Source organism: Theropithecus gelada, chromosome 7b, assembly GCF_003255815.1.
Source record: "Theropithecus gelada isolate Dixy chromosome 7b, Tgel_1.0, whole genome shotgun sequence".
Taxonomy (NCBI): domain Eukaryota; kingdom Metazoa; phylum Chordata; class Mammalia; order Primates; family Cercopithecidae; genus Theropithecus; species Theropithecus gelada.
The window spans coordinates 23,741,344-23,755,730 of record NC_037675.1 but is presented as its reverse complement, the minus strand read 5'-3'; the positions used below and the strand labels follow the sequence as shown (position 1 = coordinate 23,755,730).

General features: G+C 43.9%; 6 gene segments (V, D, J or C); all 6 read right to left on the bottom strand.

Moving 5' to 3' along the window:
* The window catches only part of LOC112629379, an 881,832-nt gene that overhangs the window by 23,176 nt on the left and 844,269 nt on the right, over positions 1 to 14,387 (bottom strand).
* The window catches only part of LOC112629366, a 772,346-nt gene that overhangs the window by 43,637 nt on the left and 714,322 nt on the right, over positions 1 to 14,387 (bottom strand).
* The window catches only part of LOC112629369, a 661,469-nt gene that overhangs the window by 8,625 nt on the left and 638,457 nt on the right, over positions 1 to 14,387 (bottom strand).
* LOC112629380 overlaps positions 3,617 to 14,387 on the bottom strand; it is a 766,638-nt gene continuing 755,867 nt past the window's right edge. Inside the window, 1 exon segment of the V gene segment in view lies at positions 3,617 to 3,666. Within this exon segment, the coding sequence occupies positions 3,650 to 3,666 (17 nt within the window).
* The window catches only part of LOC112629376, a 484,771-nt gene continuing 478,074 nt past the window's right edge, over positions 7,691 to 14,387 (bottom strand). The window contains 1 exon segment of the V gene segment in view: positions 7,691 to 7,741. Within this exon segment, the coding sequence occupies positions 7,703 to 7,741 (39 nt within the window).
* LOC112629378 overlaps positions 12,578 to 14,387 on the bottom strand; it is a 416,220-nt gene continuing 414,410 nt past the window's right edge. Inside the window, 1 exon segment of the V gene segment in view lies at positions 12,578 to 12,645. Within this exon segment, the coding sequence occupies positions 12,622 to 12,645 (24 nt within the window).

The following is a 14,387-nucleotide window of genomic DNA, read 5'->3' as shown; positions in this document are numbered from 1 at the left end:
TCCCAGGTATGATTTCTTTTGGTTTGACTTAAATTATTTAACTTGTCTGTGTGTCAGCTTTTCTGTCTGTGACATATGTTTGATGATGTATGACCCTGTTTACCTTATTAGAGAACGTTGTGAAGATAAAAGGGCCGAGGACGGGGCAGTGGGTTGCAGCATTGAAATGCATTGTGAATAATGTGGGGAAAATATGATGGTTCAAGTCAGGATATTATTAACATGAATAGCAGGGACTATGCAAGCTGAAGTTTATTGTCGAAATAATAACCACAAAGCTTTCTTAGTAAAAACTGAAGGAGAATATATCTGTCTTGTGTGTTTTTCCACAAGAAAGTTAGTGGAAATAACCACTTAATCTGCCAGAAGAGACAGGCATGGAAAAGGTCAGCTGGATTCTGAAGTCTGACTGCCAGGGGAGGAGAAGAAATGATTGTCCTCCCACAGCAGTGAGTGAGCATAGATTAGGTTCCCACGACATGCTAATGCCCTTGGCTGTTGGCAGCATTAAGTGGAACCAATCAAAGTTATTTTAAAAAATGAATTTGACCATCTTAGTGGTAAAACTGGCTGTGTAGGTAGACCCAGAGACTGTTTCTCATCAGTGACTGCAAAATGTGTGTGTGTGTGTGTGTGTGTGTGTGTGAAGAACTGTTCTATGTGATTTACAGACATAAGAGCCCACAGAAATGAGAAAAGGTATACTTACGTGGTAAAACAATCACTTGAGTGCCGGACCCGAAATGCAACACATTCCCAAAGCCTATCCACAATGGCTCATTCTTTTACAAAAACCTTGTCATCTCTTCGTAATCACATGTTTTGTGTCCCAAGGTGGAAGCTAAAGCTTCTCAGGCATGAGAGAAGAGTCAGACACGCATATCATGGACGCCATGGTATTCCTTATTTCGTGCCAGCCCTTCCTTCCTGAGGCTTTTCCTTATCCTGGGCCCAGCTCCAGCCTTCATGCAGGCAGTCTGTGTCCCTTGGTGGCCACCTCCACCTCTGCAGGGGCTCTGCTGCGGCCAACCCTCAGGAAAGATTCCCTCAGGGCCCTGGGCCATTTGAGGATCACTCAAGGAGCTAGGAAACTCCTCAGAAATACAGCTGATGGTTACAGAGGCAGGCAGCAGTGTGCGTGGGGGTGCCGGTGCTAGGCATGGGCATAGCAGTCAGGAATTCAAAGGAGAGAGCAGGGATTTGCATACAGGAGTTGGAGATGGAAGGAGTAGGATCTAGAGAGGAAGGGTCTGAAAACCAAGGCAAGAAGGGTAGACACACACTAACAACGAATGTCAAAATTAGTCACACTCTGCTTGGTGAGCACACACAAGTTCTAGGGGAAAGAAATTTTCCTGGCTGTGTCAGTTGCCCTGACCTATTTAGTACTGTTCTACCTCCTGTGACAACCTCTTAGGTGCAGCTGAGACGCCCCACACCACAAACAGAGACCACGTCCCTGTCTTATTTCTGTCTCAAAGAGCCATCTGACCAAATGTTCCACACGAGGGGGTAGGAACGGCAGCCACAAAAAGATACTCAGAATCTGTTTCTCTCTTCCTAATTAGGCTGTCAATCTGTTTAGCTAATAAGTCGTATAAAGTGTCTTAATCTCTTTTAAGGAAAGGAGTCATATAAATGCAAAATAGCAGCAGCAATAAGTCAAATGGCTTGCTGGGTATCTTTTCTTCATGTGAAGAGATGCCGTTTAGTAGAAGGGAAACTTTCTGTGTGGAGAGGAGACAGACTGGGAAAAAGCACAACAGCATTTGTTTTTATTAGGCTGAGTCTATACAGCACAAAGTGAAACAGATTTGGCAATTATTTAGGTAATGTGACATTCAATTCATGCAATTTTGAGCACAAAGAAGTTTTCTCAAGGAAGTCCCTAAATATCTGGATCAGCTACCAACATTAATCATAGTAACTGGACAATTGGGCTGTATAGACACAAACTAATAAATGTACCCTGAGATGGTTCTTCAGAAAGGCTTATATTTTATAAACCTAACATTAAAACTAGCCCAATATTTGTAACCACTGTCTTCATTTTGGCACTGCAATTAACAGTTCCCAATTTTTCTTACAACACGTCTTACATTTTGAGCCGCAAAGGTAAGGGTGACCTTCTCCCTAGAGAGTTTTATCAGGTTAACACATGGAAGCTCATTTAGAAATTCATTAGGTGTCTGGGATGTGAGAACTCGTCATTACAGATTACAAGCTTTTTTGTGAAGTGGTAAGGACTTACAGGGAAGAACGGTGAGTCTTGTTCCAGTCCCAAAGAAGAGGTTGTTTACCCCAGTTTGACACAGTGTTTCTGCCCAGTACAAAAACACTTTCCTACTAAGCTAAATTTTCTTCCTCTCCTTCCTCCTTATTTAACTTATTTATTTTATATTTTTAAATACATATTTTTAGAGACAGGATCTTACTTGGTTGTCCAGGCTCGAGTGCAGTGGTGTGATCTTGGCTAACTGTAGCCTTGACCTCCTGGGCACAAGTGATCCTCCTGCCTCACCCTCTTCAGTAGCTAGGATGACAGACGCATGCCACCATGCCTGGCTATTTTTTTAAAATTTTATTTATTTATTTATTGTAGAGATGGGGGTCTCACTGTATTGCCCAGGGTAGTCTTGAACTCCTGGCCTCAAGTGATCCTCCTGCCTCAGCCTTCCAAAATGCTGAGATTACAGGTGAGAGCCACTGCTCCCAGCTTCCTTTTTCTATGAAGTTTGCCAGGGGTATGTTACACACATTTGGAATTCTGCTTGGTGATAACCTTTGAAAAACCTTCCAACCAGAAGTGCTGTCTTCCATGTTTCTTAACAATCCAAACAACGAATAGTCCCCTTTCTCTCTCTCTCCCCATTTTCTTCCCCCAAACAAAAACATAACATTTCCATGCTGCCCGTTTTCTCCTTGGAAGACAGAACTTGAATAATTCTGGTGGTCACAAGGGTGGATTCTACTTTAGTATATTATTATGAAAAATCACGGCCGGGCGCGGAGGCTCAAGCCTGTAATCCTAGCACTTTGGGAGGCCGAGACGGGCGGATCACGAGGTCAGAAGATCGAGACCATCCTGGCTAACACGGTGAAACCCCGTCTCTACTAAAAAATACAAAAAACTAGCCGGGCAAGGTGGCGGGCGCCTGTAGTCCCAGCTACTCGGGAGGCAGAGGCAGGAGAATGGCGTAAACCCGGGAGGCGGAGCTTGCAGTGAGCTGAGATCCGGCCACTGCACTCGAGCCCGGGCGACAGAGCCAGACTCCGTCTCAAAAAAAAAAAAAAAAAAAAAAGAAAAATCACCTTCTTTTGTGTGAACCACCCACATTTGATGTTTTTATTTCTTCCAAGTCAACCAAACTGACATTCTCTCAGCCTTAACCTAGGAATTCCAGATCCAATACACCCCTCTTTTTGCCTCTAGCTGAAACCAAGTGAGTTAGAAAAGACCCTATTAACCAGACTTTACACACATTCTACTTACTTTAAAAGGAAAATATAACCTAAGAGTAAGAGTCTTTGGTTAGAAGTTGAGTCAGAGAAGATTAAACAAAAAAGGAACAGAGTGGATAACTGCAGTTCACTTGGAAACATCCAGACCTACCTGGTTTTACTTGTAAAGTTGTCCCTTGTCCAAAGATCAGTTTGCCTGTGTTGCTAGAGGCACACTCTAATGCTGTACTTTACAAAAACTATCAATGGGGATCATTTCCATTTTTCTCCCTTCCCTCCAGCAACCTGACATAGTAGCAATAAAAACATATTAACTGAAAACTTTCTATCAGCCTGCCACTATGCAAGGTCCATTTACAGGTATTAGCTCTTTAAATCTCATCACATCTCAGTGAGCTAGGTACTATTACCATCCCCATTTTACAGATGAGAAGAATGAGGCATAAAGAGATTAAGTAACCTGCAGAGTTAGGATTTGTCTGAACAGTTTGATTCTAAAATTCATATTCTTAACCTCTATGCCATACCTTTCATTAGCCACTCTCCCCTGCTTGCCATTTTGGGTTCTCCTTTGAAGTGTGTATACCAGTCACATTGATAAAATAGTGCATTGACCTAATAAATATATCCTGAGATTGTTCTTCTGAAAGACTTACATTTCATAAACTTAACATTAAAACAACTCCAATATTTATACCCATTATCTTCATTCTGGCACTGTAACAGACATTTCCCATTCCTTTTTTTTTTTTTTCTGCATGTGTCTTATATTTAGAGCTGCAAAGGTAAGAATGACCTTCTCCCCAGAGAATCTTATCAGGTTAGCACATAGAAGCCCATTTAGAAATTCATTAATGTCTGTATCCAAGATGTCTTTCCTGAAGCCCTTTGGCTCTGTGGACAACTCCCCTTGCCCTTATCCAGCTTTGCCAAGCCTGGAGCTCCAAAACTGACGCAGGACCTGGCCTCAGTCAAAGCCACAGCAGACACAGCTGGGAACACAATTTGGTGTGTGGAACAAAATTCTAAACAGTGTAGGTGGTCTGTAAGATGCTCTTGAAGACTCTTGCAGAGAATAACTTCTCAGAAGAGGCCAGAATTAGGATGAAATTAGTTCCTTTCCTGTTACCTCTAGCACATCCACAATGAGGTTCTAAGCCAAAAAGAACTGAGAGATGCAGGAGTTATATGGCAGGTTTGAGTCATTCTGGATAATCCACACTGGGGCGATGTGCTCTAGCATGGCCACGAGCATGACTGTGAGTCCTGAGAGTTCCCAGCACTTGACCTGTCTTTGGCTGGAAAGCGGCAGTAGTTACCAATGGCCCACGGTGAGGCTGGCACAGTGCAGACTAAAGCGGCCATGAAATGTGCTGCACACTCTCGCCTTCTGTAACATTCAGTGCTCCCAGACAGGCTTTTTTGGAATGCACGAGTATGTTTGATCTCTAAGAAAACAGCCGAACACTCCAATGGCCTTCCTACCCTGCTCATCTGGATCCCTCTACCTAGTTATTTTGATTGAGGGGTAGGCAAGGGTTCAGCTTTGGTGGACAGGAAGAAAACACTAGCCATAACTAGATATTTTAAACATCAGGGCTAAAAAGAAGGAGGCAATTTCTGAGATATTTCAAACTGCACAGACAGGTTTGACAGAGTTAACATGAAGACTCACTTGGATTTACTGCCAGGCTTGTTCCCAATCCCCAAATCAGCTTACGGTTGTTGCCAGCATTACACAGTCATAGAAAGCTTTACCAAAACCGACCAGGCCAATGTGTATCAGGAAATCCCTTTCAATCCCCAAATCTGGCCGGCGTTCTCCTCCAGCTGGGACCCTGGCCAGAGGCAGCGGAAAAGACTGTTTATTATGGCGGTCTATTCACAGCATGGTCAGGGTGGAAAGGCTCTTCTGAGGTTAACTAGTTCATCCCTCCACCTCCTGACAAAGCTGCCTTCTGACCAGGCCAGCAAGGAGCATAATCCTGACAAAGCTGCTGGAGAAGGATTCCCCCACTGCAGTGCTCACCCAGCCCATGTACTACTCAGTCAGACTTTCTGACCCAAATGGTTAAGACAAAAAGGACAAGAAATCTTCTGTTTGTCTCCAGCACATTTGTTCCTATGCCAGGTAGTTATATGTATGTCCATTTTCACTTATACATATGCCATGTATTGATAACATGTAACCATTAGAATGAATATAAAAAAATTAAGTAGAGAAAACAGAAAACAGCTCAGTGCTATGGCTTCCTTTTGAAATTAGCGCATTCATTATGGATTCAGCAGAGATACTCACGGGGTTTGACCATTAACCTTGTTCCCCCTCCAAATGTGAGCACGTTGCCTGCATTATTATTCACACAGTGATCTTCAGCTGAGCAAAAACCTCCCAGAAACTGAACTAAGTTTTCCCTAAAGATCTTCTGGAAGGAGCGATATCGTGAGCACAGAGAATATTAAGTAACTGTCACAGTAATAACCTGGCACAGGATCCCAGTATCAGTTTGGATTTCAGGACTGTTTCCATACTGGATAAATAAAGGATAGTCTTTCTGCATGTTCTAAAGAAAGAGTTTTCCTGCACAGGCCCAGAATACTGAATGCCAAAATCCTAGCATATCCACTGTTGTTTTAGATAATAATTCTCCAGGGTTCTGAAAATTATATACCTCACTTGGACATAGTAGGGACAGTTTATGTCCACAGCACCAAAACAAAAGCAGTCAGAGAGACTGTTGTCACAGTGGGAGGGATTGAGGGAAGCTGTCACGGTCTACCAGGCAGGAGGGGTTGGCGTGCTAATCACACCTTCCGGGTGCTCCAGCCAGGCACCTCTGACCAAAGTCAGCTCAGGAACATCTGAAGGGATGCCCAACCTTTTCAATTCACACAACTCAAGACAGTCCTATGCAATTGTCTGCCCTGGAATCCACCCTGGACTCCAACTCCAGATCTTTTCATCCCCTGCTTTGCTAGTCACCAGGAAAAGGACTTTTCACCACTGCCTATCCTTGTCCTAGGAGAGACTTTTCCACTCACCATCCCTTCCCCAGGACACAACACAGCTCAAGGACTAATCAGAAATAATCCTCTCATGACTAAGAAGGTGGCTTCTCCCATTTTTCCTGCATGATCCTTTTGAGCTTCTCTCAATTTTGAGGTACCTCACAGAAAGTCTGAGCCCGAAAGTCTGAGCCCGAAACTCCATGGACACCACCACTGAGTGGCCAGCATGGTCTCCTCCCACTTCCTCACCCCCGGCCACATTGAGGACCAGGGGCTTAACAACTGGCATTAGGGATGGAGCACTCCAAAGGGAAACCAACAAACATGCAGCCTGTAAATCTCCTACTTAGATTATGTTAGTGTTACTTCAGGGACAGATCTCTCCTTTCCAAACCCATTACAAAAGCTGTCTCTCTCCTTCCTACTTTGCTTCTTTGTCTGATGGATCTTTTACCTTGGCCTGCTTAATTAAAAAATGATATAATTTTCACACCATTCCTATGAAACTAAATCTGGTAATGCCTATGCTGGGTTTCAAGGCTGAGAGACGGTGAAACCAAATTTTGTCACCTGTGCAAGCCTGTTTTAGGTGGTGGGCCAGGATGTCTGATGTGTGGACACAGGGTACAGGTGTGGGCATGTGTAAATATTCAAGGGAGGCAGATGCCTAGTTTTCCTGGAGCAGAGCATTCATGAAAGGGAATCGCTGGAAATAAATTTGGAGAACAGAAAGGGCCCAGATTTTAGAGAGCTTTGAGTGACATGCTAGGATCTGGACATGATTTCCCCTTGAGATGATTTCTCAAAACATGAACGACCAGATGAAGCATTGAGTTGCACAGAGGAGAGGGGCATAAAAAGAGGCAGAAAAATGCGTAAAAAATGTAAAGTGAGAATATAGTTTTAAAAGAAGAGAATAAAGAACACAGAACTCCTGTTGTGTTTACAGGAGTTTCTCGAGACCTTCAAGTCATAAACATATTTCTAGTGATGGATACAATTCTTATGAAATTGGCAGCAAGTCCATCATGGTAAGCCTCAGAGCTCTCCTTCACCCCTCCTGTCCAGAATAGAGGGACCCAGAATTGCCACTTCAGATAGCAGTGAATTTAGCTTGCACAGTTTACACGGGTACTTCCCTTGTCCTACCTTCCCTTGTCCCTCAAACATGAACACCAACAACATTTAAAATAAAGCCTGTCTTGTCTGTAATACTCACTTGCTAAAACATTCAGCCTGGTGCCTGTTCCAAAGATGTATTTGTAGTTTCCTGTGGTGGTCACAGTGTTATGAGTCTCTACATAAACCAACACAATGTTACCATTTATGGAAGCACCTTTACTCTCCATGAATAAATACGGCATTACGTGCACTTTCCCCATTGAAAGCCCTTGACCTCATATTTTTCTAAAAGTAATTTATTTGGGATTATATCTTAATTTATAGAGAAAGTCTTCACTGCTTCTATTGGGTCTGAGTTTGCAAAAGTTCTTCAATCTCATGCTATCTTTATGCTTGTTTATTAATTAAAGAGGCTGATTTAGCGAACATGTGAGGACTTAAATATCCAAATGACTGTTGAACCCTCTGAAATATTCCATCTAGGATTCCCCCTGAGAGCCAGTTTATGAGCCACATAAACAAACCCATGACATTATTTTATAGTCACATCTATTTTTGGATCCAAAACAGTATCAGTAACTAGTCGATTCCCTCCTAAATTTAATAGTCTTGGTTCTGAAAGGATTTTGATTATCAATAAAAGTAAAATCCACCTTTAAAAGATACAGCCATCATGGATGCTACAAAAAGAAAGTGTTTTGACCTTTGAGGGTGGTTTCAGTGAGGGGGCAAGCAATGGACAGTGTGGGATGCTTCAAGCTGAGTGCTTTGACTGGGCCACTCATTGAAATGTGTGAACTCGATTTGTTAACAAATCAGCCACATTACCTTATTGTCACAGCTGGTTCATGTGCAGAGAACTGTTGATGAAATACTATTGAAATGTGAGATAGCAGACATTTTTGCAAATAGGGTGCCTGCAGGAAAACACCCCTGTTTCTGTAATTCTAACAGAAAAAACCCCAATAACAACCAAAAAACCCACTGAATTCTCCAGGTGTGGAGATAGCTTGTACAATTTTCAATATTGCTTTTTATAATCCATCACGATTACCTGCTCCCTGACAGCTTCACAACTCGGATGAATATTCTGTTTTATTACAGATAAGCTAGTGGATGTGGGGAGGCCCTCCCTAGTCCTGGGATTCTCTGCCTCTCCCATAGGGTTGGTTTGGCCAGCCTAGGTAAGGGGGTGAAGTCCATGTGGGGACCTGCGGTGAGGAAGGGGGCTATCCAAACAAGCAAGCCCATCCATGTGATACTTCAAGGGTTCTGTTCTCTCTCTAGAAAAAGTTACATTGTGCTGCTATTCTCGCAGAGGAAGAAAGCCATGCCAAGCTTGGAACTCCTGCTGCCCCTCTCTTCACTTGAGTCCTCAGTCCACTTGCCTTATTTTTCTGTTTTTCTTTCTTTTTGTTTTTGAGACAGAGTCTCGCTCTATCACCCAGGCTGGAGTGCAGTGACACGATCTCAGCTCACTGCAATCCCTGCCTCCCGGGTTCAAGCGATTCTCCCGCCTTAGCTTCCCAAGTAGCTGGAATTACAGGTGCCCACCACCACACCCAGCTAATTTTTGTATTTTTAGTAGAGATGGGGTTTCATCATGTTGGTCAGGCTGGTCTCAAACTCTTGACCTCAAGCTATCCACCTGCCTCAGCCTCCCAAAGTGTTAGAATTACAGGCGTGAGCCACTGCGCCCAGCTCACTCGCCTTATTTTTTAATTCTACCAGATGACACAAGCATCAACTCAACAGGGTTCTTGCCTCTTATCTGTTGAGGACACACTTCCTTGGCTATGCCATTGCTTTGGTAGCTTCCCTTTTCATGGGCTTGTTTCTGTCTCTATCACAAAGCTTTGTTTCTTATCTCTGCCTTTCCCAAAGCCGCAACGTGCTTTGTGGACCTTTGAAAAACAGTGATTGCAGCATTAGTACAATTTATCAAACTGCCCCGAGACCTGATAACCAAATCCAGCCTCCAGGGAAACATGTATTCATATCTTGCTCACACATCAGACATAGTTAACAACTGCATGCTAAGCAAAGCAATTAAATTCAGCTGTGTTTCAACAGGTCCCATTGGATTTCTTTCCAGAAAGGACAATTAGTAAACCACAAGAACTCACGGGGTGTGACCAACAGCGAGGTGCCTCTGCCGAAGTTCAGTGCATACCCGGAGTTTGAGTTCCACAGTGTGTTCTCCCTAAACAAAAAACCCCTTGCAGTAGCCACCCTGTCCCTTCTCCTATGATGCCTATTAAAGCTAATGTCTGGAAACCAATCACACACCAGTCACACAGACTGTGGATCATCCATGGGCCCTTGATGGTGTAAATAAAGCTTCCCTCTTCCATGGGACCATTGCTGACAAGGTCACCACTCCCCACAGTGATGTGGGTGATCAATATTGAGATCTGCCACGGGAGGGAGGGGGCCCTGTGACATGTTATGAAGTCTGGGGATTTCCTATGTCCAGCAGAAGGACGTGCTGGTCCGGACTGGAAACAGCCAGGGGCATGGACAGGAGCAATTCTGTGGGGTTCAAGGGTGAAGGTGGAGGGAAGATATAACAGAGAAAGGAGTTGGCAAGTCTCTTCTCACTCACTCTGCATTGTACCTTAGCTGCACTTACTGCTTTTGCTTTTACTTCCAGAATGTTCTAACAAGTTAAGGGTATAGGATGTTAAGCAAGTTTCCTTAATGTGTTTCCAAAACAGTCATTGGAAGGTCATTCTAGCCCACTTCATCACATTTACACATAACACATATCACTCTGGAAAAGTTATCCAAGTATTCAGGACTCTCTGTTCTCTCTTTGAGAGCCCTTTCATTCTGTTGCCCAGAGTGACAAAGTCCTGATGATAAATCAGGACTTTGAATCCCCAACACTTACTTGGTTTAACAGAGAGTTTAGTGCCTTTTCCAAAGATGAGATTTCCTTGGCTTCCTCCATAATTCACACAGTTCTATGGGGCTTTACAATAATCAACAGGTGGGAAGGATGGAGGGGGAGACTGAGAAAGTGAGATCATCTTCCCCTCTAGTGGAAGTCTCCCCACCTTGCAGCCTCTGTTCCCAGTTCCTTTACAAGTTCAGGACAATTCTCTAAAATTAACAGCTGGCTGTGCAGATAGATCTGAACTTGATCTTAAATCCCCTGTTTTCTTCCTAGAACACTGGGTTCTGACAGAATGCTTGTGCCAGAGGCACATAAGGACAATAGCACCCAGCACAGGAGGTCAACATCGGGGGCCCAGTGGCTATTTTAGGGACCAGGAGCACCATGCCACTTTCTCAGCCATAGTTGTTTATTTTATTTTATTTTATTTTATTTTATTTTATTTTATTTTATTTTATTTTTTTTGAGTTGGAATCTCGCTCTGTTGCCAGGCTGGAGTGCAGTGGCACGATCTTGGCTCATGGCAATCTCTGCCTTCTGGGTTTAAGTGATTCTCCTGCCTCAGCCTCCTGAGTAGCTGGGACTACAGGTGCCCAACACCACGCCCAGCTAATTTTTTGTATTTTTAGTAGAGATGGGATTTCACCATGTTGGCCAGGATGGTCTCCATCTCTTGACCTCATGATCTGCCCGCTTCAGCCTCCCAAAGTGCTGGGATTACAGGAGTGAGCCACCTTGCCTGGCTTATATTTAGCATTTTTATATATCCAGAGCCAATGATGAAACCAGTGAAATTTTCTACTTCTTCTTGACCTAATTCTTAGGATTGCCAGAATTCATCAACTAACAGACTTCCAACCAGCTCAGGGTCTCAGGCACAAAGAAACCAGGTGCTTAGATCCTCTTGGGAGTGGCAGTGTCTTAACTCGACAGAAACTGCCCAGAACAGCACCACCGCTCACTCAGGTCAGCTTTTAAGATTGAACCATTCCCCCAACTTACTTGGTTTTACTGTCAGTCTGGTCCCTGCTCCAAAGCGCATGTCATTGTTATTGTCACAGTAATACATGCTTTAACAAAAACCCACTGGGGAAACCTTGCAGCCAGCTCCCAGCATGGCAGGGACAAGGAGGAGCAGCACTGACAAGTATCACACCACACACAGTTCCGTTCTTCTTTTCCTACAGGAATGGGGCCATTTTGTCATGCTTCTAGACTGTAAACATGGGCACTTTTCAGTGCACTAAGCATAGTTAATTGAGACCCCAAATTGGCACACTGGGACGTAATCAGCTTTCAAACAGGTCCTCGAACAGTGCATAAACCAATACTGCAAACAAATCATGCCCAGGTACACTATTTGTCTTCGGGGACCACTTTGTATGAGGAACTGCCTGGTGAGATGCTCCAGAACTTCTACAATTTGCATCTTACTCACAGGTTCAAAATGCCCCAACTACTCATCTATGTAATTTCATATAAATTATCATGTATTCATTTCATAATTGCACATAATGAAACATGGCAGTGCTTTGGGGGAGAGGAGTCGGCATTTGTTTATGTTCTTAGAGGGTCAAGGTTTTGCTTTTACTTCACCAATGTTCTAACAAGTTAAGGGTGTAGGATATTAAGCAAGTTTCCTTAGTGTGTCTCCAAAACAGCCATTAGAAGGTCATACTAGCCCACTTCATCCCACTTACACATAACACATATCACTCTGGAAAAGTTATCTGAGTATTCAGGACTCTCTGTTCTCTATTTGAGAGCCCTTTCATTCTGTTGCCCAGAGTGACAAAGTCCTGACGATAAATTAATTCCCAAACCACTGTTCTAAAGGATATACACAGGGTAATAAAGACTGAAGAAGCTTGGAGCAGAGAGGTTCTGTTTTCACAGCTGGAAAGGAAAACCTCTGTAACAGGTATAAAAATAGCACAAGAACGGACTGAATGCAGGTATGTATCCTCAGTGAGATCACCTCCCGCTGGAAGGAAGGAAGGACTACATCCAACCAGGATATCCCCTCTGCAGTCTCCCTTGTTTTAAAGGAACACACAGTTAAGTTACCTCACAGTTTCTGTTACCTACCAAGGGTGACCTGAAGTCTTGTTCCAGTCCCAAAGGTGAGTTTACTGGCAATGCCGGTGTTTACACTGTGAGATGCTTCATAACAGAAACCTGCTGCTTGACTTTCCATCTGGTCTTCCCTCCCTCACTCAGAACTCTCCCCATGATCTCTCCCAGATGGGCAACCTGGGTGAGCCCTCACGGATTCATTTCCCTTTCCCAGACTCCACAGTATTAATTCCTATGAGGGCAGCAGGGCTCTGGCCAGATACCCACTTGACTAACATTACCTGCTGGTTGCCCTTTTTGACCTCAGTTGATCATGGGGTGCTGACTAGATGGTTAAGGCAGAGGAGCTGTCAGGTTCAACTCTGAAGACATTGAGAGTTGAATTCTTTGTCCTTTCTCTTTCTGAGTTTTACCTTAATGAATCCCTCTTGTCATACTTGATGAGTGATGGGGCCAAGAAATCAAATGATTAATAACTGTTCTAATTTAAGGTCCCTAAGTCAGGTAGAGAAGAAGGTATAAAGACAGAAAAGGAGAAATGGCCAAATCTCTATCTACACAGCCATTTCCACATTTCCTATGAGAGCAATTTTCGTTGCAAAGGTGCTGCTGGCAAAGTGGCCTCCATATGTTCGTGACCCATCCTAAGCTCATATCTTTTGTCTGCTGGCATCCAGATTTGGATGACCACTCAAACACAGTTGACAAAGGGCAGATCTCAGGAGTCCTCCAAAGCACAAACTGCATCACCTCCTTCTCTACATGGCTCAAAACTTCCCATGTACTTAGGACAGTGCCAACAATAGTAGTGGCACCAGAAGCACATAAGCCAATGTCTAGAAATGCCCCCATGAGGACTGTATTTTGAACCGCACCTCCCAGGCAAAAGCACTTACAGGGCTGGACGATTAGACGAGTCCCTTTGCCAAAGGTGAGTCTGTCAGCACTTCCTCCTGAATACGCACCCTGGGCCAACCCTTTACGTAAACCCCTCTGCCAGAAAAACTCATGCCCTGAACTTCCCAGAACCTCCACAGCTGCTCTGAAACCCACAGACACCAGGTACAGCTAATAGCCCTGGTCATTGCTACTGGTCACTTCTCCCTCTCCTCTGTTGCTGGCATAAAAGCTTGAAACACACATAACCAGAGTAAGGGCCCTGGAGATGATGACTTCAGTTTCTTGACACACTGCCAACCAACTGCCTCACTGTTGGTTTCTTGATGAGTGTGGACCTGGCCACATGACCCTCATGTAGGAGAGATGGGAAGAATGGAGGGCCCTTAGCCACAAATATTAAAAGGAGTATGAAAAGACACCATAGTTTGTTGATCTGGAATCCAAAGGAGGACAACTCAAATGTCAGGCTAGAACAAATAATAGGAAAAGGCATAAAGATCTTACTTTCTGCTCAGACTTACTGGGCGTAACTGCTAAACGAGTCCCAGTCCCAAAAGTCAGCTTATCTCCGCTGCTTTTCTTCTCACTGCTGTCAGCAGCTTTACAGAAACAGGGCAGACACCTGTCACCAGTGTCTCCTCACCAACCTGTCTACCCAGGCTTCTTCATGACACTGATCCCACAAATGCCCTACAAAGTCCAGCAGTGTGTAGCTTTTCTTACACATCTCTAAGTCGCAGGCTCAGGATAAATCTCTAAGCTCAAAACTACAGATTGAGGTTTCCATTTTGGAAGTCTAGACACCCAAATAGCAAGCACTGTGGTCCACAGAGATGCTGACAATTTTTTTTTTTTTTTCAAATTTAACTGAATTTTAAAACTGTGGGTCTCACCAGTGAATGGATGTGATAAATGCTCT